We start from the raw sequence: 26,047 nt of genomic DNA on the forward strand, positions 1-26,047 counted from the left end.
CAAGCTCAGTTTTTCAACTCAAGAGTAAATGGAAAACAACCATCTTTTAGTCCCTTGTGCTGCCTCTGGGTGGCAGCAGATATTTTACAATAACTTCAAAATACCTTTTCGAATTGCCTGTGCACTTGACTACAGGTAGTGCTGCAATATTAAAAGTGGAGATGTTGTATTGTGGGACTCAGAATATATGACTTTGTGCCATCTTGGGCTGTAGCGCAATTCATCCTTAAGTAATGGATGAAAACAATAAGAGAGCACACACACTGCTAGGGCAGCAGTAGAATATAAGAAAATTACTAAATTGACCATAACAGGATCCATTAAAATAAAATTTAACTGTAATAGCTGTCAAGGAAATTAGCTAACAGTTTTATTTTTCAGCTGTTTAATCTGCTTACTAATGCATTAATATTATAGTTACAACCTGAAAGAATTGCACTATTTTCACATACTTCAAATGAAATATATCTTTGGTTGGAGTACAGATATACATTATACTTCAGGATAAAATCCTCACATTCATTGGGGGTTGAAGTTTGCTGCCAATAAGAGGTGATGCAGTTCTCATTTCTGACCACAGGGGTCAGTGTGCAGCCTCCAGTAACTTGTCCCCGGTTGCAGTGAGTTAGAAAAAAAAAATGCAGCACAGAAGCAATTGTAAAAGCACCAGGAATTATTCTACAGCTGCACACTGCAGAAGCTGGTGGGACGGGCTGCTGCTTTTAGCGATGCATTCGTGTTGTGGACTTCAGTCATGGATTTAATCAAAGCAACTGACATATGTGTAAAGTGACACTTTATTGATCACTATCATCCCCGCTTCATCAGGAGATCAGAGCTGAGGGTCAGTGGCAAATGAAGATGGAGGATCAGCATCTAGCTCAAGGACACTCCAGCAAGAAGAAAACGCTTTTATCATTGTGTCCTGCTTGTTGTGAGACTTTGGTATTCAAACACTTGCTGGCATTCTTGGGAGTGCTGAACGTCATTCTCCAATTAGCTTTTAGCTGTGTTTTGAGCTTTGGTTTAACACAGTAGCACTAAAACCTGGGGAGATTAATTAGACCTCGCCCTAGGTTGTACTGAAAGAACGAAGCGGCAGATGTTGCACCTGTGATTTCAAGTCAGTGTTTCCAATGCAGCATGTCTGGTTGATGGATCGGGATCACACTTAGCTGGGGGTGTGATCAGCATCCATCAATTCCCTTCTGTGCCAACCCATTAGCAGAAGTTGATGTATTTCATTATTAACTTTTCATCTAGCTGTATTACACTAGCAGCCGAAGCAATACAAATACGCAAGTCCCATTTTGTTCCTGGAAGTAACAGTCCTGATGAATGTAAATAAACATCCGTAGTGTTGGCACAGGCTGGCAAAATACTCTCAAAACATGTAAACATAGTTCACGAACATCACATTAATATGTCTCTTTTTATACCCTTTCAATCCAGCATTTGGGGCTTTAATGCCACAGAAAAACATCTGGTGACATTTTTTTTTTTTTTTTTTTTTCTACAGCTATCTTGAAAAACCAAAAATGAACACATCGAGTACATGTTCAACATGAACAGCAATATTATTTCTTTGTCACCTGAAATAACCAAGTAGGCTGGGCAGAACGTAAGAAACGTACTTTGACTCTAATGAGGCTTCTTCACTTGGGAAACACTTAACACCCAAGCCAATGTGCACGCGCAGTATTTTGCTGTTACCGCACTCTTATCGCCATTCACCCTCCCAGTAGACTCAAACGCACGCCCATCTCCCACTCTCACACACAAGCATGCGCATCTTCACCCACACCCATACATGCTCCTTGAAGTTAGCAGACACTGTATGCATGTAAGGGTCCCTCACGTGTATGCAACACATCTGTGCTCACACCAGCAGACCTATTCACTCATGAACACACAAACACAAAAACTCACACACGCACACACTCTTTTCTTTCTCATAATTGTCTTACGAGACCATTTGGCATGCTATCCTCTTTATAGCTCCCCACAAACAGCATTTGATGGTCAGTTTAACAGGCATCATCTAATATTTATTGACCTTCTCCGCAGAGGGCTCAGTGTTGGCCATTTGGGCTGAGGTCTGTGGTTAACTTCAGGGAGCTTAGCATGGCATAGTGCTTCAACATGTAATTTCTCTGATATCTGGAGGCTCATTGGGAAGTTCTGCTTTTGGTTTTGGTTTTAAAGGATGTTGTATAACACTGATCTGTTCTGACTTAAAGTGATAGGTAGAATCTGGTCACAAATGAATTTACGGGAAAGACCCTCAATCTTAAATTATACTTAGTTTCATCAAAACTGAAAATAACTATGGAAAGTCAAGATGTGACGCAAGAAAGAGAAAGGGTTAGGATGATAACCCTAACCCACTTCAAACAACCAACACTGGCAGGACAGTTTTCCACCTGGTAGCCAGCCATGGCTGAAACAAATAACAACACCCACCATTTTTCCCTCACTTAACATCTGGATGTCAAAAAGTGTGTTCTTCCCACGTGATGACTGTGATTCATCACAAGATCAGCGCTGTCACTTCCTGCCACTTCATGCCAGTGGCTCTTGGTTTGTAGTGTAAATGCAAATACCAAGAGACAGATTCATAGGAATCTGCATCTATGGAAGGAATAATTTAGCTCTTTGTGCAGGAAATAATCAATAAGGACTGTCACCTCTCTGACAGGGGGAGATCTGAGCTAGTGTGTAAAGTTAAGAGGCACCAACAGGAGGCAGTATGTTGATTTCTTTCTAAGCAGCATGAATCAAACTCCTGCTCAGACATGCCCCGCCCCCTACAATCTTTGAGCAATATTTCAGTTCTGCAAAGCAACCACAGTAACTCAACACCAGCTAAATATTGTGTGTGTGTGTGTGTGTGTGTGTGTGTGTGTGTTTGTGTACTGGGGACATTAAAGGTTCTTGTGTGTGTATTGTACTGTACAGTTTGACCTTGTGACATGCGTAAGACACCGACGCACCAGCCTTCCTCCTGGTAATTGGATGTGACCTCATAACTTGACCAGCAACAACAATTGCACGCTCAGACACACACACACACACTTGCACATGCATTTAAAAATCACAGGGGATTTTACAGAAGTCTGAAATACAATTACAGGCCAATAACAGACAGCCACAAAAGACGGATTAGTGTTAATGGCAACCTTCATTTGTCTACATGGTCATTATAGATGGATCTGGCAACCCCATGGCTCTAACCCCCAGTAAAACTCTGGGGTTCTGCTGTGTGTATCTTTGTGGTTGTGTGACCAATTTAATTTGCTGGTTGCAGGGTTGAGTTGTGTTGCTAAATAGATTACTGACAGGAGACACTTTTCAAATTTGGATCTCGCACTAATACACAAACACTTGCCAAACTGCTAGTTTCATGTACAAATGTATTCGGATGCCACTAACGCGTTACCATTTTGCACAATAACGAGCAGTGCAACACTCTGGGGAATGTGCTTAGGTACAGTGAGGATGTATTTAAACCTACATGTTGTTTCCATTCATGTCCCCTGACATATGTAAATGGTTTGGATAGTTTGGGACAACAACAATAATAATAATAATTGCTATTATTTTCACAGTAATGCAACCTGATATATCTTTTGAGAAAAATATCTCATGATGTCAGAGGAACGTCCGTAAGAGTTGCTGTATCCTAACCCGAACTGTACCTACTGCACTGTCTGACAAAATATAGAGAATCTTTGGTGTTGCTTTCGCTTCTTACTCTAAAAATTCATCTCCACCATCATTCAAAATAATTTCCAATTTTGTCTCCAAAATGTTGTAACTCATGCTTCTCCATCTCTTTCTCTACCTCTCCCTCCAGTCAAAGAAGGTAGGAATCTGGTTCCCATGGACCCGAACGGTCTCTCAGACCCCTATGTGAAGCTTAAACTGATTCCAGATCCCCGCAGTGAGAGTAAACAGAAGACCAAAACCATAAAGTGTTGCCTCAACCCCATCTGGAATGAGACCTTTAAATTGTGAGGCTTCATCACAATGCGTTTGGTTTGATCACGTTCTGTCTGTTTTTGCCTTTTCTTCTCGTCTCCCTCTTTGCCTATTTTATCTTTATTTTCTTCTCTTTCATCTTTCACTCTCTCTCAGTGCACTGTTTTAAGAGCATCACATTATGCTTCTCCTTCCAAGCATGTATAACTGCTGGCAGTCAGATAAAAACATCTGGCTCTTTATTCATAAAACCTTGCTTTTGGGGTCGGTTCCTGCAGTTGGCTCCAATTACATTCTTAATAAGCCACATCACACTTTGCATGAAGAAGGCAGAGATTTGCATTTTCAGGCATCTGGCTGTAGCTGTTCAGCTTGAAAGACATTTTTTGCACCTATCCAGCAAATTGAAATATGAAAGTTAAAGTGCTTAACAGGAGGAGGTCAAAAAAAAAAGTGGCCGTTGATCATCCTTGTTTCTCTTCCCAGCCACCTGAAGGAGTACGATAAGGACCGCCGTCTGTCTGTGGAGGTGTGGGACTGGGATCTGACCAGCCGCAACGACTTTATGGGATCACTGTCCTTCGGCATTTCAGAGCTCCAGAAACAAGGAGTGGATGGATGGTGAGATTAAAGGAGGGGTGGAAGGATGAAGGGGATGGAGGGATGTGAGGCAGAGGAACGGCACAGGTAGAGAAGGCGGGCGAGTGAAGGTGACCTTGTTCATTACTGCACTGTTGGAGAAATACTTTAGTTGGAGCTCCTCTTTTCTTTCATGCCAAAGCATCTCTGCCCTGTCTCTTTATCTCCCCACCACCCTCCCTCCCACTCTCTCTCTCTTTCTCTGTAGCACAATCTCTATATCTCTCTATCTTCCTCTCTTCCTGTCGTTCTGCTGACGCTGCCCTGTCAGGCATTTTAATGAGATGCCAGAGTTTGAGGTGGAATGGTGGAGGTGGAGAGATGCCATTAAAAATCTGATGTTCAAAGTAGAGAAAACTTGTCCAAATGTTATGTATCCTTCCTCTTTTCCATCTGTGTCCATCTGTCCATCTGTGCACGCTAAAAGTGGCGTGAACATAACAGTTGAGGTTTACAGCTCAAATTCTGTACGTTTCTATAGGCAGTTGACGTCAGCGGGAGAAACTTGAAATTAGTTGAGGTCCTCATCTCTCTCTTCTAAAAAAAGTTTGAACGTTAGGTGTTTATTACACGATGAGGGTCCTTCATGTCAACAACCAGCAGAAGATTTAATTACCAGCTGAGAAAGACTTACATGGCTAAAATAAGAACTGCAGACTGTTTGCAGAGATTCTTTGCCTTTCACTCCTTTACATTTAATTTTCCACTGTGCAAATGCCTCCGAACTAACAGAAAAGGCCATCTATAAGTAGTGTAACTAACAATGACTCACATGGCTGCTTATCCAAATGTATTACTTTGCACATCCTGGAAGACGGGACGTTTCCTCTGAGACCTGTACGCTGTCATTTTTCTGCCTTCCAAATGTAAAAGATGAAGTAAAACCCTGAAGCAACGGTTTGGATTGCTAACGGAGTTGTTCAACTCCCTTTTATGACGGTAAATTTTCAGCAGCAGCCACAAAATATAACATCCGCCTTCGTTTTTATGTCGATGGTACTGCCATCATGTGGAGCAATGAGGCTTATACAGCAATTACTATTTACCAGTCTGTCAACATGCCAGCTGGAAAGAAATAGGGAATCTAGCCAATAAAAACAGGTAGGAACATCAGGAATCATGCTTTCTGAGAATAGCAAACATTTTACAGAAGCTTTAAATCCCAGCACACAGTGGATTGTATGAACATGTTCGTTTTGCTCTGAGATATGAACCTGTGGCAGGTTTTAAGAGGTCCAACGTCTCTGTCAGGCTTTGCTAGATCGCCATGAAGAAGAAGTGAATTAAATACATAAATGAATAATCATCTGATGATTCTTTGGAACTTCAAATTGCATTGCGCTGCCTGTCAACAGCCCCAGCTAATGGCAGCAGTAAAATTCTTGAGTTGTATAAAGTAATTGTGAATTGGCTTAATTTGAAATTCTCCCCTCAGGTTTAAGCTGCTCTCCCAGGAAGAAGGCGAGTACTTCAATGTTCCTGTTCCTCCAGAGGGGGAGGAGGGCAATGAGGAGCTAAGGCAGAAATTTGAGGTATGTGCACATTTGTAGCCTTCATCTAGATGTGTGTTTTTGTTTTTTTTTTATGTAGACGTATGTAAGAATACATGCCTGCATATGTTTGGATGCGTTGGTATGGTAGGCTTATGAACGCGTGCTCACAGAGCAGCTTTGTGTGTCTGAGTGAGAGCCTCTTTGAGAGAGCTGTTAGCAGTTGGCAGACACACTTATAGTACCATCCGGTCTGGCACGCTGTGGTTCCAGACGTGTGCGTGTGTTTGTGTGTGTGGCTGACCAATAGGCCCACTCATTAACACATTTGGCGAAGGATAACCCCGCTCTGTGCTTTACCTTGTTTTTCTTCTCTTTTCCTCATCTCCTTCTGCCTCGCTGTCACTGAGCCACAAAAACTTTAGAGAAAAGCGTTTGGGGATGGTTTTGACTTCTCCTGTCGCCGCTTTAGTTGCAGTTTCAGATTAGGTTGCAGTTTTAAAATGGTGAAGACCGGACAGTTTATTGTAGACAGGCAGATTTGAGCACTAATGCCATTTTCATGTCTTTCGTGTCTTTCTCGCTTTAGCATACAGTAGCATTACGACTAGAAACAGGGAGAAGCATCTAGCCTGGCTCAGTCCAGGGGTTAAAAAATCTGCCTACCAGCAGTTTAACACATTAAACCTTGTGTGGTTAATCCCTCACATCACTGTGAGGATGCAGCCAGCAGAGACTCCAGGGATCCCTTTCCTGGCTAAGAAATGGGAGCACAATTTTCTTGAAAACACAGCAAGCCATTTTTTACCTTTTCACTTTATTTCTATGTGGATTAAACTAAATTTGACTTGCTAATCACTAAGCTTTAGAGTTGCTGGTAGGAAGATTTTCTTACCTTTGGACACACCCAGAAGAGCTTTACCCCCCCCCATTTTTTTTTTCTTTGCAGTATTTTCAGTAAAGTGGTCAACTGTAGCTTGGTGTTTGCAATACAGACATTCAAGGGGTGTCAAGCCTCTCGTCTGACTCTAGAAACACTGAAGTACATGTTCTGTTTGCCTGTTTGCCAGCTGTCGTTCATCTAACGGTCACTTTGAGGACAGATGGTCACATTCAAACTCTTAACTAAGCACACTGATTTGGTTACGAGTCTGGGTGTTGGTTTAGCTGTGGAAGGGTTTGTTCTCCCCTTCATCCCCTATTTCTTTCTTGTCCTCTTCCACTCACTTTTCATTTGGCTTCTCCTTCAGTTATCTGTCTTGTCCTCTGTCACCTTCAGTGCCCCCCTCCCCCGTGTGTTTCTCTCTATCTGTTTTTCTTCCCCTCCATCTCCACAAGGTCATGGTCCTCAGACATTCACTGAGACACATTCTCAGGGGGCCGGCTATCACACAAACACGCACACACATGTGCAAATACATTCACACAAGCATATAGGCGACCTCTAGGGCTCAGCTCAGAGACAAAGACACAGGGCAAGAGAAATTTCACATTGGTAACATGACCTGTTTTCTTCCTATCCCTAACCACACGCATACACATATTCAACCTAACCACACACATACACATAAACAAGACAGTGACAGTAATAAATAATGCATGTTGTGTGTTTGTGTGTGGAGCAGATTGTCTCCTTTCGTTATTATTGCACTATATTTATCACACGTGGATTTTTTAGTTGCTTTTAAAAGTATGGTTTTACATAGAGAAGATGATGATGAGCTCATAAAACATGATGTTTTTTTGGGAGCTGCATGTAATAATGAAAATCAGATCCAACCACTCTAACGTTTTACTGCTAATTTGAGTGAAGAGTGTCAGTGTCATCAGTGAGAATAATCTAATATGGATCTGTGATGCTTCCTTAACTTTTCTTTCTGTTACATTTGTAGACATGCAGGGGTGTGGCTGAAAAAAGTTGGACTGAGTTATAGAGATGTGAAATCAAGACAGATGCAGAAGCACTTGGGGAGATTCATTGACAGTAATTAGTCTTAATTTGCAGCATTTTCTCAGGCTGCAGAAAGCAAAAATTATGCAGTATGTGTCTAAGACATACTGATAACTCACTGAAATCTCTGATGTCACGTATAATTCCTTTTAAATTTGGATTTCATTCACCTGTAACTGTCGGAAATTCACAGTATCTCAAACGTGATTAGAGCTTGGTGGCTTACTGTGCGTGGATGTGGCTGCTATGCTGGGGCTGCAGACAATGTCTGGGATCAGGCAGTTAAAGCTTTTCTAATGTCAGGATTTATTGTACATTTTCATCACCAGTTCAGTGCGTAAGTTACAGTATTCCCTATTCACAAAAGGATGAACCACCTTGAACCAGTGTTAAAAGCTTTGGGTGCTTTGAGACATGTTATCAGATGTTTCTGTTTCCATTCATCCTTTTTACAGTAATATTCTATAAAGTGCACAAAAAATACTTGATTGTAGACAGTGTGAGCAGGATTCATCTCTGAAGGCTTTGAAAATGTCGCCTTCAGCATGGTCTCCTGCTCACAAATATGTGTGTGTGTATATGTGTATGTGTATGTGCTACACAGTAGACAACAGCGGAGTGATGCATCACTCATTGTCCACAATGAGACAGGAGAGTAATTAACCATATAATAATTGACCGTACAGGACAGAAGGAGTGCAGAGAGATTCACTGTCGATCAGCCAGTTAAGATAAGATGTGGTAGGATAAGTATTCATGTCATGCGTCTGTTTCCGGGTGTGCAGGCACTCTGTTAAAACCTTAAGATCACAGATAACTTGTAGTATAGCTTCAAAAAGTGGAGAATAAAATAGTGACTAATGACCGAGACCGAACAAGGTCAAAGCAGAGATGGATATATTGGGAGATGAGGAATGGAGTGAATAGAGAGAGAGCAACAGGGATATAGTGACAGACAAGAATAAATGGAGAGTCAGAGACAGAGGCCACATGTATAAAGATGAAATAGAAATAAATTATCTTCGTAAAAGAGAGCTAGTACGAAAACTTTCAGAGTTAATAGGAAAGAGTGGTTGAAGGACAGAAGCAGTAGAAGTGGTGACAGTCATGAGTGAACAGAGTGGCCGCCGCTCAGGGAGCCTATATTTGTTATATTGGAAGTGCGAACGGGGAAGTAAAGAGCCCCTGCAGAATAAATGAAAGAAAATGAAGGAAAAGTCTGGCCAATTCACATATTTTTCAATTTCTAACTATATTTCAATGTTTAGTGTTACAGGAAAGTATTTGATCTGTGTCTATAATCTGAAGTTTAGTCATAACACTTCCTGGATGCAATTTTATGTGAAATATGTGTTCCTGGGAGAAATTTCAGAGTAATGTTTAGCTTTTTATCTTTAGATCTGTGCTGGCAGGACCCACTAATGCTGACCTAATGTAACATTTAGAAGCTTTAACATTTTGCTATCAAAGAATGCTTTGTAAATTGACATGATTGGCATATTTAGAACATTCACAGTCAGAAGGTATGTTTCTTTGCCTTAGATGCTAAAGAGTTAACAATTATGCAGATTTTTCCTTCAAGGTCTTTCCCTCACATCTGCCAGTATGCAAATTTATGAAGCTGTATTAGCTCTGAGAAAACAACTAATGATAAATTTAGTGTCTTGGTGCCAAAAAAAAATAAAGCTCAGGGCATGATTCATTGTTATAATGTGTAGAAAATACAGAGGTTCTAATTAATAGCACTTAGCAGGTGTAAATGAGACCAGGCAGTTGTTTCCTCCAGTCCCAGAACAACAGGACAGATGTCTTATGCTTTTAATCAATAAACACAGTTGAATTTCTCTGTTCTCATCTTCCCCATGACTACATTATTTGAATATTAATATATATCAGAATGGTGTTTTCTATCGCTCCATTGTACTGTGAATCATTGAATGATTTTGTCTGATCTTTTGGTCTCCTGGTGTGTCTTTCTTCCATCCAGAGAGCTAAGATAGGTCCAGGCAAGAACACAGATGGCAAGTCGGCCAATGCTGCATCCCGCTTCGACTCCAATGGCAACCAAGACCACATGAAGCTGTCTGACTTTAACTTCCTGATGGTCTTGGGAAAGGGCAGCTTTGGCAAGGTAAGGGCTGCGTGTGTGTGTGTGTGTGTGTGTGTGTGTGTGTGTGTGTGTGTGTGTGTGTGTGTGTGTGTGTGCGTGTGCGTGTGCGACTGTCTTGTCTCTGTACCAACAAGCGTGGACAAAGCAGCTCAGATGCTAGCTACAGTGTGGATTAAAATGTGTGTCCACTTGGCAGGAGATAAAGGATGAATTGTTGCTGACTGACAATGAAACACCATCCATGAGAATGTAAAATTTGGCACATTAACATTTTGGCTACACTGAGGAGGTTCCAGCACAGTGACTCAGTGATGCCAGTTAAAAGTCACTGTCTGTCAAAAGTAGCTGTATGAATGTACCGAATTGAACTGAACTCAGTTTATTTGCTTGTGAAGTCATTAATACAGCATATGTAGACATAACAGCTTGGTGAGCACGACAGCTTTCGAATCTCATGCTCAATAATCCAAATGTGGATTTCAGAGGGAAGCAAAGATGGACAGAAAGTCCTGGAGAGAGAGAGAAAGAATCATGGGAGATGAAGTGCAGGTGAACAGAGATGGGTGGAGGGATAAGGGACGAAGACGATGTTGTGACAAGTGGAGGGGATGATGAAAGGATAGAGAGACAAAGATGTAAGAGAATGGCAGCAAGGTTGGCGTGAACGGATCGAGGCAGAGGTAAAAACATCAGGCCGAATGAATATGTGCGAAAAAAGGAAGGAGGGGGGGAAACTATGGCGAGGGAAGACTGACGCCTTGACGGAAAATCAAGGCGAGAAACAGAAAGAAGGGGATGTGCTGAGAGAAATGATTAAAGGATGGATGGGGCAGCAGGGCGGAGAGCGAGAGCGAGGACCAGTGACAGAGAACGACAGAGAGAGAAAGAGAGAGACCACTGTCTGTGTACCAGACCTGTATGCTGGCCGCTTGTTTCCATGGTAACAGGCGCTTAAAGCTACACTGATGCATCAACATGGAGACGGCGCTGAGGCTCGATCGTTACCAGAATACCAGACACATGGATCCCTGTGACATGCTGAGACCCGCATGAGTACTCGTAAACAACCAAGTCTAGATTCAGGTTCAACCAGAGACTGACAGAACGACACATGCATAAACACATTTTTCATTAAGGCCTTACGCTATGTGTGCGCACGCACACACGCACACACACACACACAAACACACACACACACACACACACACACACACACACACACAGAGGCAGCAGAAGATTCTGTGATTACTGGCTCAGTTATTGCTAGCTAATGTCTGTGTGTGAATGCCATCGGATTTAAAAAAAAGTAAAAACTAAAATAGACACACGCAGACACACAGACACACACACACAGACGCTCATGATGTGCGAGCTATTTTAATGTCCCATACCTCGAGAGCTGTGCATTCTGCTTAGTATCAGAGAACATCTGCATCGCATGCTAACCTTACACTTCTTGCAGTGTAATGTGTAGGTACACACACACACACACAGACGCACACAGACGCACTCACACATGGTTTGAAATGCACAGACTTTGATTTCTCCAGTTACTACAGAGCCTCATGGACAGCCACTTCAATCATCAGCTTTTAGGGGTTTTTGAGAAACAGTGTGTTTCACGGTTGGCCAGAATGCAAAGCTGGTGCATCAGCTGGTTTGGTCCGGATATTTTAGGCTAGTGCGCCATCAGTCGAACACAGGTGTGGACATGTACAGACAGGGTTGGGTAGGGAAACAGAGGTGACCACATGCTGCTAAGGAAAGTGTGGTACGAGGCGTGAACCTTGTAACCAATGTGCATATATCTAGGTGCTACCCTTAGCTCTTTGTGACACCAGAAAAAATAAAGAAAGATGTTGATCTCCAGTAAAAGGTCTCATAGCCTGCTGCTCATTATGGTCAGTGTGGTGCAGAGAAAGATGTTAGCTAATATGAAGGTGAAATAGGCCAAAAATGTCTTTTTTCTGCTCTGATCATACTCAAGCAAGCTAATTTTCAATAAATGTGCACATTTCGAGGCAAAAATCTATCAATTTATTTAATTCACAAATAATACAACTACAATAGTTTCATGTTCCATTGGGGTCTGTTTTTGCTGTTGCATTTATCTGCCATGGGACCAGAGAGAAATTGCAAACTTAACTTAAACACACTAGCAGCGAAGTCCAAGTGTGACCTACAGTGACTGTCTTTGTGGGGCCAGACATAAAATACACACTGTCTCAGTGAAAATATTGGCTCCACACTGTTGAATACGAGACAACCCAGCACAATACAACACAGTGCAGTATAATACAGGGCAGCAGAGTGTGGTTTCATTTATTTTCCCTGGGTAAATTCACTCTGCAAGGTCAGCAGACAAAACACACTGACATCATTTACGACTTATGACAGTAAATCTCCTCGGGACTGCCGCGCTGTCAAATGACCCTGAACAACTTTCTTGGATAAAAGGGGCAACGGTGACACACACACACACACACACACACTACAATTCATACTGAAGAAGAGTAGCTACTTTATGAATGGCACTCACCAAAACGGCCTTGAGTAAGTAAATGACACGCAATGAGATACTGACATGTAACTCTGAATGCCTAAAATGACGAGTGTAATGAAAAAAACAATGTCATATATAATATTAATATATGCTCATCTTGCTACATTTGCCACCAAATGTGTGAAACTTGCAGGTTTGTGTTTAGATAAAATGAGCTTTAGGCCAGATGGTGTCCTTATTCTCTCTTCTAACTTCATAGGGGTTGTATTTACATAGAGCCACACAGCCTCCATATGGGAGTTCACCCAAACACACACAATTAATTACTTAATTTCACTTCTTTTTGTCAAAGGACACAGCCAGCGTCACCCAGCTTCAAAAGATATCCAAACCTAAATGCTGAATATTACTGTGCACATTGTTGAACTGTGGCTGCCCTCTATGCAAATGCACATTAATTAACACCCTCAAACACACACACACACACACACACACAGTTTTTTGTCCATCTGTGCTGTTTCCCCTGTAGAATCTCAAGCCCTATCACTCCATATTAACATACTTGAATATGTATAAGACATAAACAGTAAAGCAGCTAACTTTCCAATCTTGTAAAGTGCGTATAAGGTCACTTTTATTTCTCTATTCTTGACAGTTTTGCGGAAAATAATTAGCGTGATGTGTTTTCCATTTACATCATTAAGCTGACACTTATCTACAGCAACTTATAAAGAGTTAGCAGTCAGCGGTTCTGCTCTTTTCTCAGAGACACTTGACAGCCCATGTTGTTGTTGGGAGATATACTGTCTGTCAGCTGACGGTGGAGGTTAAGCTTGTGCCGTTTTGATGGAACAATAGACTGTCATGCTGTGCCAGAATAATAAAAAATTAAAACACATCCATAAATCAGAAGAAGCCAAGCAAACCGGAGCAGTTTAACAGCTGCAATTTTTTATTCTCATGAAGTTCCACCTATTTTTTTCCTGCAAATTAACAAAGGAAAGGTAATAGAAGGTTTAAATAAGAAATATGGATGAAAGTTCTTTTGCTGAGGTCCCAGAACTCAATTAGCCTTGAGGAATCTACAAACACACCACGTTAGCAGTATAATGGAAAACTCACCCATTATTCTTCCACTTTTTGCCGGTTTGCTTTTTAAGATGAAATGTTCAAGTGTTTTTATTTGTTTTCAAACGATAGAAATAAGGGTGGCTCTGAGGCCAGATGACAATTTTCAGTAGAGCAGTGGAACATGTGGAAGCAATATGGCATCTGTGATGATTTTCACTTTAGGAAAACTGAAAATGAGGTGTCTTGCTGTGTCTGTCAGCAGCACCAAGAGCAGTTATAGAGATGCTTTGATAAAAGCTGTGAATGCAACCATTATTTGAAACATATTTGGATGATCTTACAACTGTGAGTTTTCTTCTCACTCTTTAAAATAAAAAATTCAGTTACCGAAAAATCCCTATGGGTACTTTCTTTAAACTCAGTTTAGCCATCACCACGCCTGGTTCCATTTTTTGTCAACATTAAATGAACAGATAAATGTTTTTTGTTTTGTTTTGTTTTTTTTTCATATCCACCTATAGCTAAATCTATACACACAGAGACACAGAGACCAACAACCCCTCACACTCAGAGCTACGGACAATTTAGAGGCACCAGATAACCCAGAAGTTATGTCTTTGGACGGTGGGAGGAAACCGGAGTACCCGGAACTTGCGACCTTATTGTGGAGCAGCAGCGCTGTTATTCTGACTAAATATTTAGTTGTGCTTATTGTGCAAAGGCATCTGTGACAGACAGGCCCACTGGCGTTATGATTAATCAGACTGTTCACTGTGGTGATTGTGAAAACTTAGGGATGAATTACTGAATTTGTTCCCATTCGCACCAAACATTCATTTGTTTTGGACTCAAGGATGACTAGATTAGATTTAGACCTCATAGATTTGATAGACATCATAAAACACATACCAATTATGACACAAACGAACACAACTGATTAATAAACACTGGGAGATAATGTTCGGGGCATTGTTTAGTGCTGTAGCTCGAGCTTGTGATTGTGTAAACATTGTGAGAATGTAATTCTGGTTTATCATGGCTTTGATTTTGATCATTCTTTTTTTTTTATGGGTCTTTTGAGTGCCATACTCAATTACAAGCAGTCATTTGCCAATTACTTTAAAGAGGCTCACTTGTGTGTTGATTTTGTGTTGCTTATGACAGAAATGGAGCCATTTTTTGTCATAAGCAGTTAATGCTTTCTCTTATAAAGCCCTAACTCTGTGAATCTTTGGAGTAGCCCTTAAAAACAAAACATTGCCGGTGCTGGGGCAAAAGCTTTTCTTTTTGCTGTACTTTTCATGTGACTGCTAAAAACAGATGATGCAAGTTGGTGATATGCCTGCCTCATTTTTTATTTACATCTTGCTACAATTCACCAGGAATCTATCGCACAATCTGACAAGCCTCAGAACTGATACCGTGATACTGAAAGGAAGAGTAACCATGATGTTATTAGATCTATCTCACACACAGTGACATGGCGTAAACCACCAAGATAGCAGTTCAGCAAGGTAGTCTCCAACCGCCTTGTTTTCCTCTGTCTTGCCCTTCTTGTTCTTTCCAGTATTCCTCAGGACCCATCTTGAAAACGATGAATCAGTATTATCCTGTTCCTCCTTCCTGCTCTTGCTTTCTTTATTTCTGCTGTGGCTGTCTAGCCCAAAACAGTCAGAGAAGCTTCTCTTCATCAGTCTCCTCTTATATCCCTGCCCTGTACAGCTCCCCTGTCTCCTCTGCTGCCCGTCCCCTATCTCTCCGTCTGCCTCCCATTCTTGACCTCTCTCCATCTTTCTGTCTTCTCTTCACTGCACCCTTCATTCCTCCGAGGTGATGCGTGACATAAAGATTTTGAATATTGATGAATTTATCTTTGTTATTTCCCATCACTCCCCTCTGCTCCTTTCCTTTTTCGTGTCTAGGTGATGCTGGCGGAGCGTAAGGGGACAGAGGATCTGTACGCTATAAAGATCCTGAAGAAGGACGTGGTGATCCAGGATGATGACGTGGAGTGCACTATGGTGGAGAAAAGAGTGCTCGCACTGTCTGGGAAGCCCCCGTTCTTGACACAGCTGCACTCCACCTTCCAGACCATGGTACGACAAACGAGCACAGCTTTTGTAGGAAACCATGCAGAATATGAAATACAAATACTAACATACAGTATATGTAGATATCGATTTTCATGCATTTATTATTTAATGACTGTTGTGATTGAGATTACTTAATGTGAATGCTGCCTTTTGGCATTGATTAACCCTTCACAGAAATGTAAATTAATGACTAACAAACTCAATGGAAAGTATTAGCATAAATATACACAGACAACAGGAATCAGGTAGCAGCAAGAGACAACGTCAGATGTTGAATTTTCACTTTATCTTTTCAGCTCTATTAACAGTTGGCGCAGGTAACTGTATGATCTCCTGTGTTCTTAGCTAAATGAAATGACACCCCTAATAGACTCCCACACACTCCTGTTGTGTTTGATCAGAAGTGAACCGAAGTGCAGTTTCCTGCTGAAGGGCACAGTGGCTCCACTGTGAAGGTCTTAGCGGCAGCCACCCTGCCTGCTGTCACCAGCTCACAGCTGGAAGACACAGGCTGGATTCATATTTGATTCATGCTCCTCTTCTGACATGTAATCCATATAAAGATGGGTCAACAGAGGAGTAAATATAGCTCAATGCTTACTTACGCTGAGTGTGTGTCATTTAGCCACATTATATATATATAAAACAATGAAAATATGTTTCCATTGATTGATGAACATTTCATTTGCTTGAAGGTTAGATCAAAAAGTAAAACAAAAAAAAAGATGACCTGACGCATACACACACAGAGAAACACTCATATACTAGAAGTGAGTGTGTTAATCCCCTCCAGCAATAATTCTCTGAGAGAGGGGGACTTTTATGCATATGGAGCACAGCAGGCAGTTTTACACATGCAGGCAGAAACATATATGACGTGTGGTGCGCACACACAAATGTACTTCATTCATACATACTGTACACTTGGAGCACATATTGTGTAAAGCAACTGTTCATAAGACCCAAGCAATATAAGCAAGCATACTCACAAACATGTACATACACTTGCCTACAAAAACGCACATTGAAAGCAGACACATACACACACACACACACACCAAATCCTTCCACACATGCTCCAATACTGTGCCTTACTGGCAATTTCTGTAGATAATGGAGAAGAATTGACTCCTAAATTGATGCCGCTGTTTTCCCTCAGTTCAAGACTGAGGGGACACAAAGACAACCAATACACCTCTTTCTCACTGTCCTCTTCCACTCTGCACCTCCACACATCACCCCATGTCATTTTCAGCCTCTTCTCTCTTCATCTTGGCTCTAATCTTCTCTCATTTGAGCCATCACCTTGTAGCCACCTCTGGAAAACCCCTTTCTCTCAACAGTATCTCACTTTGTCTCGCTCATCTCTCTTTGACCCCTTGTCTTGCTTTTGACTTACGTCTGCCCCTCTATTTCTCCGTAGGACCGCTTGTATTTTGTCATGGAGTACATAAATGGCGGAGATCTCATGTATCAGATACAGCAGGTCGGCAAGTTCAAAGAACCCCATGCTGTGTGAGTACACACAATAAACACACACAGACACGCAACAGAACCATCTGTAGATTAAAAGCTAAGATGCCTTTTTATGCCTTCCTAAGACAAAATCTTTGTCAAAATCTTTATAGTGTTTTGCAGTTTAGTAACCCTTTTCTAATCGTGTTGAATAAGCTGTCAGTAGTGTGACTGGCTCAGGTGATAGATGAGCAATCCAAGTGGAGGCTGTGGATGAAATGTGTTGTTTGCCCCGGTGCACGTTGCTGCTCTGAAGAACTTCAAAGACTCTAAAGTAATCCAGCAGCTCCTGAGAGTTTTCACTGTGTGCTAGAATACCTGCATAGTATAATTAAGGTGACTAGCGAGATCACTGGAGTCAAGCCAAAGGAACGGGCTGACATTCTTGACAAGAGGACTGTCTGGAAAGCGTGAGCCGTGGAAGAGTTTCCCCTCCGTCTGTTCTGTAGAGAATTAGACTTTCTTCCCTCTAGCACAAAGTTTAGACTGCGGAGGGCATATTGAGCAGGATGAGCAACTCTTTTATCAAAGGTCATCATCTTGTTCTACTCGGTTTCATTTATTTATCAGATAATGATCAGGATATTGTGCTCCATGGATGATGATGCCTTGAACAAAGGTATCACTGTCTTGTCCTTTGTATCTTGTAGTCCTGTGTAGTCATATTCTAAATCTAAAGCTACGTTAGCCTCCTGTTGCAGCGACAGCCCTGTGGTTTTCTTTGTAGACACAGATAAAACATCCACAAAGCTCTAAACAGCCATCGACACCTTCAAAAAACACTCATGCAAACATAGTTTCCTGCGTGGTCAGTGTGTCCGGACTCCTCCTGTTGATCTTATCAGCTGCTTCCTGGCCTTGAAGAGACAGCACTGACCTTTATGCTGACACACACACCCACAAACGCACACAAATTATCCCACTGTTTCCCACCCCTGTCCTTTTCTTCAGCCTCTTTCTAATTACTGTTGTTGTTATTTCTTTTTGTTTATCTGTGTGTGTGTGTGTGTGTGTGCGTGCGTGCGTGCGTGCACGTAGGTTTTATGCTGCAGAGATAGCCATTGGTCTGTTCTTCCTCCATCAAAAGGGCATCATCTACAGGTAAGCTCCACAACACACTGAATATACAACATTTTACACTAAAACATGCAGAGCTGTCACTCATGGCTACTTACGCACTCCAAATCTTAAAACACACAGTAGACCACAAACACAGGTTTATATTAATGCAACACACACCATAATTGTATGTATGAAACACATTCATATTATTAGAACTATTTATTGTTGTGACTCCATGGTATATTAAATTGTGTAATATTTTGTTCACATTAATAGATACAGTTTTAATTTAAAATGATTTACTAGAAAACATTTGAATTTCAGTTTTTATTTACTAACTGTGACTAACATTTAGATATTTACTAATAATTAACTATTTTCTAGTTTTTAATATTCGGATGTTTTTGAAATCTGTAGTATTTGAATAGAATATAGTTCAATATATGTTGATTAATAGATGAGAACATTCTCTGAGCCAAGCTGTGAAAATCACATCATCACTTTTTTGACAACATGACTTACCATCAGTACATTTTAGACAAGCAGATTTTGGCTGTTTATAATACCTTGCTAAGAATCCGACCCCATAAATGATGCAGGTCCCTGTGACCTAAAATCAGAGCCACATCTGTCAGGTGGTTTGGTATAGCTACCGTATAGCCCCCACGAGTCAGGGTGTTGGGGGGAGAACACTACAGAATAGAAGTACCAGCTGGAAAAACACCTCTTCATTTATAGTTATATATCAAGTCTCTCTTTGTCCCCTTTTATGTTTACTTACTCTCCTGTAGAGACCTGAAGCTGGACAACGTGATGCTGGACTGCGAGGGCCACATTAAGATAGCAGACTTCGGCATGTGTAAAGAAAATATGAATGATGGAGTGACCACTAAGACCTTCTGTGGAACACCGGACTACATAGCTCCGGAGGTAAAGTGTATGTGTGTGCTGAGCCCTGCTCTAGAAAAAGGCAACCAATTAAGTACATTTATCAAAGTGATGGACAAATTTTGGGGATTTTTACGTGAGAATTTTAGCTTCAACCCACTTAATTCCTGTACTCCATGACGTATCAAAGGGAAATATTGTGCTATCTAACAGTCGACAGCATAAACAATTAGAGATGGACTGAATAGTCAATGCATTTCTTAACTGATAGAGGAAAGATGAATGTCGTAAAATTTTCATGTAAAATGCCAACATGTCATGGTGCCAGCCTCACAAGTCCGACCACTGGATTGATTTTGTTGCAGTGTTCAACGTTGTGCTTTAGCATCTAGCAGCTATCCTGAAGAGTCTCTTATGTTTCAGATCATAGCCTATCAGCCTTATGGTAAATCTGTGGACTGGTGGGCCTATGGAGTACTGCTTTATGAGATGCTTGCTGGACAGGTTGGTGTTGGTGTGTGTGTGTGTGTGTGTGTGTGTGTGTGTGGGTGTGGGTGTGTGGGTGTGGGTGTACATGCTTGGTTCTAGATAATGGCCCTGATGATCCCTCATACTGTATGTGTGTGTGTGTCTGTTTGTGTCACCATTTGTATTTGAGTTCATTATTTATTATATATGTTATGAATCTCAAAAAATTATAAAATTGTATTTGTATTCATGAATGAAAGTTAAAAAAAAAAAAACATTAATCATTACTGTAGCCTTTAAAATTTGACATTATGTAATGAAAGGTTAGCTATTAAATTATATCCCTCAATGAGTTTTTCTCTCGCGGCATTAATATTTGTTAAGAGTAGATGTGACATTTAGAAAATTCAGAATATCTCATTTAGACTGGATTTTGTGAGTTTGTCAAAGCTTGTGCTATTTGCATTCAGAAATAAAAACAAAGCTTTTAATGATTCATTTTAAATATCTTCCCTTTGTCCCGTGGCTCTTCTCTCGTTCCTCCTCCTCCTCCCCCAGCCTCCTTTTGACGGTGAGGATGAAGATGAGTTATTTCAGTCCATTATGGAGCATCACGTCTCCTACCCCAAGTCGATGTCCAAGGAGGCTGTCGCTGTTTGTAAAGGGGTGAGTGGACACTAAAACTAACACACACACAAACACAAACACACAGACATGCTATGCAAGTCTTTTTTGTTGCACAATCTCACCCTTGCCATCGCCTCACAAAGTTTTTCCCTTTTTTCTGTCTTCCTCTCTCTCTCTTTCTTCTAACTTCCTGCCTTTCAATCACTTTCAAGCGCACACAAACACACACACACACACACACACACACACACACACACACACAGAGGACAGAACTGGGAGAGTATTAAATTTGAGGAAAGGAAGCAGCAAAAAGGACAAGGGAGGAGGTGAACTAAAGAGGAGGAGGGAGAGAGCGAGATCAAAATTATCTGCATAATTAAAAGCATTGTGAGAGAACATTTATTTGGAGTGAAACAACATTGTTTCACTCTTGTTATCTGTGCTGCTCCCATCTCGCTCACTCTCTCTCCTTCTCTGTCTCTGTCATAATGCTCTCCTCTCCTGTCCTGCACTCTGTCTTTCTGCAGTGTCCATTGTTAAGCTGGTGTTTGGCTTTTTTTTTTCGCCACACATCCTCTCTATCAGACACACACACACACACACACACACGCACGCACATATTCACTGCGCTGCTCTAATAGCCTAAGCCTGTGCTGTGTGCCCAGTTGGCTGTGGAAACTCCTCTTCAGGAGCACAGAATGATTCCCTGACACTTCCCAGCTGGGCTGGATGGTGTGTGTGTGTGTGTGTGTGTGTGTGTGTGTGTGTGTGTGTGTGTGTGTGTGTGTGTGTGTGTGTGTGTGTGTGTGTGTGTGTGTGTGTGTGTGTGTGCGCGCGCAATATAATAGCTGCTAAAAAGGAGTAGGTCCTCTTTCAAAACAGCACCTCTCTGTCTCATCTCCTAACTCTACGCTTCAGTTGCCACGACAAACTACACATACAGATGCTCACACACACACACACACACACACACAGGCGGTCGCATGGATTGTTTAGATACACATTTAGTCCTATTATGCCCAGCAGGTCGCCTCTCCCTGGTGACTATCAGCATTCAGGACCTAACTGAGTTCTGCTTTAGAGCTCTACACTAGCACTCTAACATTTGAATGTACATCACACATGAGCAAACATGAGAAGTACCGACATAATTTTGTCAGTTAATAAAGAGGATTAAAACGGTGTGGATAGCTTCTTAAGAAGAGTAGGGAGAAAGTGAATTCTTTTATAATCGTCTGAAACGCCATCTTTACAAACTCACACATATATATACACACGTACACACAGACATCAGCATACAGTGCAACTATGAATTAAGACATCCAGATGGCTTTAATAAGACAGTATGTCCTTATGCTAAATTTAAAGGCAAATGCATTCATAGGCAAACTGATGACAAATATGCTCACTAGGATACACACACAGGCTATGTTATGTATTAGTGATGATTACTGGGTTGTAGTGTTACAACGGTGGATCTTAAGTGGAGCATGAACGCTCGCCTCCATCCACCCCCACAGCTCCCACTGTGCCCTGCCAGCACTCACTGGGTTAACTCAATGCATGAATGTGTGCGTGCATGTATGTGTGTGTGTCTGCAACGACGACATGAGGCTTTCCTTTTTAAACGCTACAAGATATTTCCATTTTGGAAAAAACAACAACAAGAAAAAAAATAAATCATGTAAAGTTCATTTTAAAGGTCTCTGCAGGAAAGACAATGCAGCCACGATGGCCTTGTTCTGATCTTAAGCTCAAGCAGCCTGAGGGCCTTTGAAGCTGACATTGCTTTGACAAATTTTGCAATTTTATTTTATGAGCTCACAACTCTGTGCGTCCTGTGAGGCGATCAGTCATAAAAGTTAAATTCCAGCCTGTTTTCTAGCTAAAGCTAACTGCTGTCTCCTAAATTTGAAATCTAAATTTTTTCACCTGTGTTGGCTCCTGAAATAGAGACAGACATGCTTGGCTTTGGCCCATTTTTTTTATTAATATTATTTTATGCAGAGATTAAATTGGGATTTGTTATTTGAGGGGGCTCTGTGGTCTCAGGGTTGCCATGGGTACACGTGTATAGATTACAAAATCTGATTAATATATTTTGTCACACTATGAACAACAACTTTGCTATCACAACACAATGCCAATCATGGTGTACTTTGAGTTGCTCTCTAATAATCTTATCTTAACTCTGACTAGAGCTTGACAGCCAGCTTAATGTAACTGTTAACTGACAACTGACTGAAGTTGTTATATTATTATTGTTATTATTATTATTATTATTATTGTTATTGTTAATACATTTTTTAAAATAACTAACTTTTTTTGTGTAGGCAGCAACAAGTGCCAGAGAGTGTGTTCGCTTCTTCTTCATCATCAATGACAGCTTACATGTTTTGTTTCTTTTACGGACTTTAGGGAAAAGGAGAACTTAGGTTACGATTATGTGCGAGGGCTGAACCTTGGACAGCCCGAGCCCAGTTTAACCCCCGTATGTGTGTATATATATGTATACACACACACAAACACACGGAGCAGTCTTCATCTGGTTGATTAAATATTTCCTTTAGAAAACTACGATTAAACAGTTTAATACCTGCTTTTCTACTGGACAGTGATGCATACAGCAGGCAGACTGGTGGTTGCTGATGGGTGTGTTAGTGTGTGACCAAGTGTGCAAAGGGAGCAATCAGAAACATTTCCACTCCCATGCTTCCACCCTAACCAGCATCTATATTTCATAGCTAGCAGTGGGACACACACACGCACACACACACACACACACACACACACACACAAACACAAGCTGCTACTACATCCTGTAGTGCTGTAGTGTGAGGTTCGACATGTCTTCTATTTTACAATTCTACGGCACAAAGTAATTGTCAAGATATGTTCTTACACATGCAGACAAACCCTCACTTGCACACACACACACACACACACACACACACACACCTTCACGTTTGCATACGTTATAACTTAGCTTTGTGGCTCAATTTTACTAAAATAGTCCACAACTATAAATACAAATAAAATGTATAAAGTCTGTAGGTGAAAATGTTCAGAGAAATTTAGTCTAAAGCTCAAAATATTGTAATATTTTTTTTCTTTAGAAGACAAAAGTGTTCTGTTTTGGCAAACAAGTCAATTTGAGAGAGTCAATCTCCTACCATGTCTTTGGTCGTTGTAGAGATGATGAATGTATGCACGCTGAATGTTTGCGAGGGTGCAACATACCTTAAATGGAAATCAAGCCTAGAAAGTAAAATAAATATCTAGATAGCATAGGCTTACTCTGGTTTTGCTAAATGATGAATGCAGCCTGCTGGTACTGCAAGAGCAGAATAAGTAAGCCCTGCCACTTTCACATATGCTGTATCCTGCAATCAGTGACCTGATTCAGTCCGGCTGCTTTGTGGTCGACTGAATGTTTCAGCCAATGACGGCAGAGAGTGTCGGCCACAGTATGGGAGGTAACTGTGTTGTCTGTCAGTGACACTGCTGCATTGCTCTTCCAAGCAAAATTGCTAAAGCATCTTCAGAGATAGAAAGGATTGATTTTGACAACATGTCAGGCCAGAAATATTTGCGCTTCTAGGCCGCATCACCTCCACAGGTCCACGAAATGGGAGTGACTGTAGACACAGACAAAGACCATGGAAAATTTGGATTTTATATAATGAGTGAGGCATTTTGCGTTTAATTTTTGATTTTGGAAGTTCTCACTAACTGTTGATTTATTTTCTTCTTCTTTTTCATTTTTTGCATTGCTGTTAACTCAGCTACATATGCGGTTGAAATGTGTGTGTGTGTGTGTGTGTGTGTGTGTATCCATGCACTTATCTTTGAGCAGTGTGAGTGTCTCTGTGTGTGTGTAGGTAAGTTTAAAGTTGACTGACCCGTGGAAAATGTTATTTTAGCTATAGTATAATGAGTTATGACTGCTGCTCCTAAGGGAGGCTCATCCCACCTACACACACTCACACTGATGTCACTTGCCCTGATGCTGTTCTTAAGGTTTTGTGTGGACAGACATCATAGATCATAAATGGTCTTTAATTACGCCTGAAAAAAACTGCTGTGGTAAAAAGAGGAAAGAAAACAGCCAGTTATTCATTTGTCTGCAGGCAGTGGCTTGGTGGCTCATATTTGTTCCCCGGGGACAGGCAACTAGCATGATAGATAGTAGAACGGATGGATGGTTAAAAGGAAGGGGGAAAAAAAGGAGGTGAAGAAGTAATAATAGCAATGAAGTTAAAATATATGCAGTGATTAAAGGAAGTGGGAATCATGGGCGGAAACACTGAAGGAAAGAGGCAGCGGCAAATGAGATGAAACTTAAATAATTCCAAAGGGGATATTTGTGATGCTGCAGCCACATACAGCCAAGTTGAGATCAGACGCAGACCTGTCTGGTGACTTTGGATAAAGCCTGCCACTTAGTTTATGTCGCTTGCACAAATCCAGATGCTACACATCATTAAAATATAATCATTAAATAGCATTTACCCTGCTGTCATCCTGAGATATTCCTATTGGTGATGATGTCATGCAACCTCGTCTGTTATTGTTGCCAGGTTTAGTGAAAGGGAGCTCGTACGTCATCAACACATGTTACACTTAGCAAAGGTGCTAAGTAAAGAATAACCGAACAGCTCACATGGCGCTTGTGAAGGAAGTGTTGGTCCAGACTGAAATATGTAAAAATGAATTACAAAAAAAAAGGGAATTGACTCTGTTCTCTATCTTTTGTTTCTCAGCTGATGACAAAGCATCCAGCGAAACGGCTGGGTTGTGGTCCGGAGGGGGAGAGGGACATCAGGGACCACAGCTTCTTCCGCTACATGGACTGGGAGAAACTGGAGAACAAGGAGGTGCAGCCACCATTTAAACCCAGAGCTGTAAGTCTGACCCAACTTAACCCCCCAGTTGAGAACGCAAGAGGCAAGTTGGTCCTCCTGCTGCTGCAGCAAGACATGGAGTTTAATTTCCCTTCAGTGGTTAAAACTTGGGTGTACACGTGTTTGGTTGAGTATATTTTACTCTCTTCTTTCATTTCTACTTCCTCTGTTTTGCTCCAAAGCCTATCTGTAATCTGTTATTTTCATCGGCCTCTCACTTTCAATGTGATGGTTCTGTCTCTTTCCCCTCTTCTGAATGGAGCAATGCACACAGGTAAGTGAGGAAATGATGACGGTGGCAATGAATGCGTGGCGATGAGGGCAGGTGTGGTGAGACTGATACACCGGAAGCGTTGATCATGGCGCTTGGGGAGGATGAGCATGAAGAGAAAGGTCCAGCAGAAATTGCGTGCTGGATGAGAAAAATGCTGACTATGGTTATAAAGATCCCGATGCTGTTTTGGAGAGTTTTCTGGAGACCCTTGTTGAGTTTACGTGTGCGTGATTGGTTTGAGCTGTTGAGCTAAAGCACAAAGTTTTGGTGCAGTATCGCTGAAAGTGTTTGTCTTCTCGCTGGGGTTAGGCTGAGTTTAGAGTAAACCTCCAGGCCGTAAGTGCACGTCTGCAGAGCGTCAGCAAAAGTGACCTAAAACAACAGTGTGTTTCCGTTTGGGTATGACAAAATTAGTTGGATCACAACTTGAGTCAGAATGATGTCATCACATGTTGACTCATACGCACAAAC

General features: G+C 41.4%; 1 protein-coding gene across 3 annotated transcripts in view; it reads left to right on the top strand.

The window, feature by feature from the left end:
• Positions 1 to 26,047, top strand: part of prkcbb (protein kinase C, beta b) — a 78,830-nt gene that overhangs the window by 34,749 nt on the left and 18,034 nt on the right. For all 3 annotated transcript variants that reach the window (XM_029509184.1, XM_029509183.1, XM_029509182.1), the window contains exons 6-16: positions 3,857 to 4,013; positions 4,468 to 4,602; positions 6,056 to 6,152; positions 10,049 to 10,192; positions 15,668 to 15,841; positions 17,262 to 17,353; positions 18,392 to 18,454; positions 19,207 to 19,345; positions 19,727 to 19,807; positions 20,330 to 20,437; positions 25,162 to 25,302. In XM_029509184.1, the coding sequence (XP_029365044.1) occupies positions 3,857 to 4,013; positions 4,468 to 4,602; positions 6,056 to 6,152; positions 10,049 to 10,192; positions 15,668 to 15,841; positions 17,262 to 17,353; positions 18,392 to 18,454; positions 19,207 to 19,345; positions 19,727 to 19,807; positions 20,330 to 20,437; positions 25,162 to 25,302 (1,331 nt within the window). The remainder of the gene's footprint in view (positions 1 to 3,856; positions 4,014 to 4,467; positions 4,603 to 6,055; positions 6,153 to 10,048; positions 10,193 to 15,667; positions 15,842 to 17,261; positions 17,354 to 18,391; positions 18,455 to 19,206; positions 19,346 to 19,726; positions 19,808 to 20,329; positions 20,438 to 25,161; positions 25,303 to 26,047) is intronic.

This window comes from Echeneis naucrates, chromosome 8, assembly GCF_900963305.1.
Source record: "Echeneis naucrates chromosome 8, fEcheNa1.1, whole genome shotgun sequence".
NCBI classification, from domain to species: Eukaryota; Metazoa; Chordata; class Actinopteri; order Carangiformes; family Echeneidae; genus Echeneis; species Echeneis naucrates.